This window comes from Limulus polyphemus, unplaced genomic scaffold (assembly GCF_000517525.1).
Source record: "Limulus polyphemus unplaced genomic scaffold, Limulus_polyphemus-2.1.2 Scaffold4170, whole genome shotgun sequence".
NCBI classification, from domain to species: Eukaryota; Metazoa; Arthropoda; class Merostomata; order Xiphosura; family Limulidae; genus Limulus; species Limulus polyphemus.
This window is the reverse complement of record NW_013669780.1, coordinates 33,526-38,925: the sequence shown is the minus strand read 5'-3', so window position 1 is coordinate 38,925 and position 5,400 is coordinate 33,526. Positions and strand designations below refer to the sequence as shown.

The window sequence follows — 5,400 nt, the reverse complement described above, 5'->3', positions numbered from 1 at the left end:
CCGTGACCCAAATGAAGAGGGTTAATAAGGCAAACTAGCAAAAATACATATAGAAAAGCCAGTGCATTTTGGTAACAAGGCATTTTAAAAATGGCTTTTATGTCATGTTGCTTAACAACAAAGTATAACCTAATGTTGTTGTTAGTCTATTTACTGAAAATATAAAATGAAATGTATAAACTATAACATTGGAAAAAAATATTTGTTGATTTCTTAATGTAGAGTCTCCGTTGATTAAATTCAGAAACAATTTAAGCTAAAAACTGGATCGATATTTTACTTGCAGGATAAATTTTATGCACGTCGCTCTAGGCTAGGTTATATCACACTGTCTTTAATTTAGGCATATCTATTAATGTTTTTAAATCCTACCAACATTCAATACACTTACAAGGTTTCGCAGCCCCCCTTGCACACTGTTACTAAAATCATAATGGGCAGACATTAAACGAACTATTCTATCTGGATAAATGCATTTTGGCTTTTAAACTCCTCTTATTTTGAGAAATCAAGTGTGATGTGACACAGCACACACTGGCTTTTATATAGGTTGGATAATGTGAAGTATAGTGGCATCTTTAATAATTTTATCATCATTGTACCTTTATGATTTTTTTTGTGTTTCTGGGAAACAAAAATAAGTTTAAAATATTTGGACTGTTCTTTTATGCAAAAATAGGTTCAGAATACACACACTGACATAGTCATCTAGAATATATCAACCTAATAACCTCAGCAAAGCCAGGTACTTACGCTAGTAAATAGTAATTTTAACAATAAAAATATTTAAAAATCATAACAGTATAATGTCTTATCTTTCCAAAGTTTGTAGACTGTATTTCAAAATATGTGGGTCCCCAAACTCAAGTTGAGACCCGATATAGGTCAGCTCATTGGATGATCAATGTCCCAACAAAGTAAAGCTGATAATTCCCCAGTGGAATACCACCACCTGATGCCTGTGTAAATGTGCTGACAGAACATATAACCTCTAAAGTGGTAATTCAGAATTCAAAATGAATAACCAAACACAACTGTGTGGGCAGAAATATAGAAAAAGTTTTTGTAATGAAGTAACAAGTTCCATAACTGGGTAGAAAGATAAAATAATTCCACTTTGGGTTAACTCATCAAGTTACAAATATCACTATTGTATAACAAATAGTATACTTGTTGAGAGAAATTGATACTAAGATATGGAAAAAAAAACACTTGAAGATAGCAAAAACTAAATGTCACAACATGATCACTGCCAAACAAGAAGTGAATAGAGGGAGTCACATGCATCAAGAGTGTATGTTGCACTTCTATTGATATGGCGATTTGCATGAGAGATGCAGTTGAACCATTTGATTGTAAAGCACGTGGGAGCTCAAGGCTTGTAGCATGTGAAAAAAGTTTTTCATATAGAGGGCAGTACTAAATGGGAATAGTTATTTATGTTAACAGAGGTAAAGTAACATATCTGATTTTTTTATTATTATTATATATTTTTATATAAGTATTACAATATTTACAAGAAGATTTTGGAATATTTGAATAATTATACATTAAATCAGGGATAATATCACATTATATAATAAATACCATTAATAGTATGTGTCGAAAAAAATCTTTTCAATCCAATAATGGCACTACAATACATTATTATCGATCTTTGTCACCTTACATAAGAGATTTATAAAAAGTTAGTCAAAAATTTATAAGCATTTTTTAAGAAAATTTATACCTTCGTGCATTTGCCCTTCACCATAAAATTCATTGCCTTTGCCATCACAATTAATATACCACAGGTTCGGACATTTGACCATGTAGGAATATTTCTTCAAGAACCATTTTTTCGCATGGCTCAATCTATAAGGCTTTATCAAGAAGAAGATTTGAACATAAAATAAAAATATAAATAACTCAAAATTCTAATCAAGGACCACTTATATGAGATGATCAAATATAAACAAAAAATGTTGTTTTCATGAAATACTAAAAAAAAAGGATAAACATTCTTTCTACATACATTGTTACTATAATATAATTAGTTTTTAGAAAATATGTTCATAAAACATTTATTTAAAAAAATTAATCAGCATTTTCCATAATATGATGGACAGTCAGCTAACATGATATTAACATTTGATTTATTAACTACATTTGAATGCCAAGTTTATTCATATACATTGACAATAAAGTAGTGTAATTAAGTCTTGAATGTAATTGCAAAAGATCGTGAAATGTGCATTTTGACTTACCTTTAGTGAGAAGGTTAAAATAAAAACAAAAAACCTTCAGTTTACACAATCAAGTTGCTTGTGATAAACTACAACTTTTGTGGGTTTTTTTTATTAAAACAGCATCATAAGTAACAAGCAAAAGTACCAGTGACAGGAAATGTTTAAGTTAATCTGGAAAAAGTGCCTGTCCCCAGTGAGAGGAAAAGTTTAAGTTAATCTGTCACTGTAAATTATTTCCTGGACTTTAAAAAGATTAATTATGTTGCACTCTTGGTTTCACTCAGCCAAAGCTCTGAGCTACTTATAGCACCCACTGTAAAAAGTAATTGTTAAGCATTTCAGTCATGCTAAGAGCTGCTCCACAATAATATTCAGTAAATTTACACTTTTATTCTTTAAGTTACATCACATTTTGAAATGTAAATGCTAGTGTGATTAAGTCCTAACAATTTAATGTAGAATATCCTGCTTACAAAATGAAATTTGGCATCAACATTATTCATGCCTCTTCTCCCATCATTTTAAAAGTGAATGTTGAGCTTCTCCTATATGTACAGCTTTTCAAAGGCAGTGTGGGAAAAAGCTGCCATATATATATATATATATAAGGTTCTTATATTTGTACATCAATTACTGACATACTGTAATAGAAAAACTGTTGGAAATTGAAGAAATCAGTTGAGCCAAATCTTTTGTGTTATTGCTCATAATATTCCATTTTACCTATCCAAGCAGTTTGAATTTATTTGACATCCATAAAAATTACTGTTTTACATCTTACTTTGCTCATGTGAACTGTAAATTACCCCCCAAAAAAAGAAGTCTAGAACCCTTTTTAAAGACAAATTATGTAACAAATCAAGCAAATCAAAGCTCCCACCCAATGCCCATTTACATTGTCTCAATATTTATACAGTTATGTTCCTTATAAATATAGCTTCAAAATATCTGAAATGTGGTAACATGGATAGCTTATGACAAAACTAGATATATAGCCCATTTCATGAAAAAAATATACACTGTACTCTAAGTATGGAATTGAAAAAATAATATCCCAGTCTCTACAATGCTTAAATATGCACCATACACTTTGAAATACAAAGTTCTTTTCTAGTATTATTACTAAGTCAAACCTTAGAGACCATAAACAAGTTTATAAAAAAATCGTTACACGTAAAATTTACAATTCATATACATAAAAAAAGCTCAATTACCAGACATTTAACATTTCTTTCAAGAACTTATTCATACATGTATAAAATGTTTGAATATTATTAGTGTAAAAGTTGAAATTTATTATATATATATATATTTTAAATTGTTAGTGTAGTACTTCAAGAAAACGTTTTAGATAACTAGTGCAGGTACTGGAGCCAACAGGGTTAAACTTTTCCATGTCTAGTCACATCATGAAAGCAGGTATTATAAAAAGAATTACTACAAAAATAACTGAACTATGCATTATCCATACTTTTACTAGAGCTTCACCACTATATTAAATGTGAGAAACTCACCATTTGTTGAAAGCAGAAAATGAGCAGGATTTTTACGTTTAAGCCACCTTATCTTGTTAATCTTTTCCTCAATCTCTAGACTTTTCAGATAATCAAATTCAGCTTCATGGCTTTGGAAGGTACTATAAACATTGTATTCACCTCTCCTTGGCAATGCCTGTTTAGACTGACAAAAATGATATTTTGCAAATAATAATTCAGTTCAATCGTCTTAAACATTATTGTTTTAACTAGCATTTCTTTTTTTTTTCTCCCCCAGCTCTACTCTACTCATACAATAGTTCAAATACAGAAAATAAGATCCACTATAACTTATACCTAAAAGACATCGCCTACCAAGTTACCAGAAAAGGTTAATCATGTTAGAAATTATATCCAACTCCCTGTGAAATGCACCACAATAGTTTTCATTTACCTTTCACAATTAATTTGTATAAACATAGCATAAAACACACTATTCTAAATACCATAACTCTAATCTATCATACAGCAATTAATTTTACTTATTCTGTAAAGTGTTATACTTGCTACTGGCATAGGAGGAAAACAAAACATACTTATCTACACAAATTGGAATTAATACTGGTATAGTTTGTAAACAAATTTTCAAAGGCAAATATAACCATATTAACAATGGAAACTACCAAAAAAGCAAATTCTTTTAGATTAATTTTGAGTATCATCTACAGTTCAGTAGTTTGTAAAGAATATGTACACTACTGATGGTGAAAAAAATATACATGCATACATGCCTTGCTTGTGTTTAGACCAACATTACTGTGTGTGGTAAAGTGGCAAGCTGAACATTCTGTAGTCTGTTTTATATAAACTTTTTCAACTTCAGGTCATGAGATAACAGGGAATCCAGTTTGGAGACTATCTTAATGTATACTTGTTATAGGCTGTGTCTTGTATTTACTGACAAGTTATTTATCATTATTTTTGCATGAACAAAATATTACACTGCTAAACTTAACATAAAGTTTAGGGACAACAAGGGACCCACAGGTTCATCTCAGCTGTCCCATCCTCTAAACTAAACTAAAACCATAAAAAAAATAGAAATCTTAAAGCCAGCTGTATCATTCATATATTTATCAAACTTTCTCTTAAACTTACTTAAATTTACTGCCTCCACAACATCTGAAAGCAACCCATTCCAGAGGCCAACCACCCTGTTAGAAAAATAAAACTGTGTTAGCTGAAGGTGACTCGTACCTTGCCAAAATTTATATTTGTGTCCCCTCGTCCTACTATTCTCTGCATTAAGTATGAAGAAAGATGATGCATCAATGTTATCAATTCCCTTTACAATCTTAAATACTTCAATCAGATCTCCTCTAACTCTTTTTTCAAGAGAAAACAATTTTAGAGATCTTAATCTCTCCTCATACAATTAACTCCTCCATCCCAGGCACCATTCTAGTAACCTTCCTCTGAACCCAAGAATGAACACAACACTCCAAATGTGGCCTAATCAGTGACCTATACGATGTAATCATAACCTCTTTAGACTTGTATTCAATATTTTTGTAGATACAACCTAAAATCCTATTTGCCTTACCTCTAGTAACAGCACACTACTTGGGTGGCTTAAGAGACTGATCGACTATTACACCAAGATCCCTTTCCTTTGTAACACTGTTAAGGTTATTCCC

The 5,400-nt window shown here is 30.7% G+C and overlaps 1 protein-coding gene across 2 annotated transcripts in view; it reads right to left on the bottom strand.

The window, feature by feature from the left end:
• LOC106470703 (protein phosphatase PP2A 55 kDa regulatory subunit-like) overlaps window positions 1-5,400 on the bottom strand; it is a 76,198-nt gene that overhangs the window by 38,797 nt on the left and 32,001 nt on the right. Inside the window, exon 4 of one of the 2 annotated variants that reach the window (XM_013931269.2) lies at window positions 3,743-3,908. In XM_013931269.2, the coding sequence (XP_013786723.1) occupies window positions 3,743-3,908 (166 nt within the window). Of the gene's footprint in view, window positions 1-1,729; window positions 1,850-3,742; window positions 3,909-5,400 lie in introns of those variants that run through there. The other variant, XM_022399340.1, reaches the window with a different exon arrangement.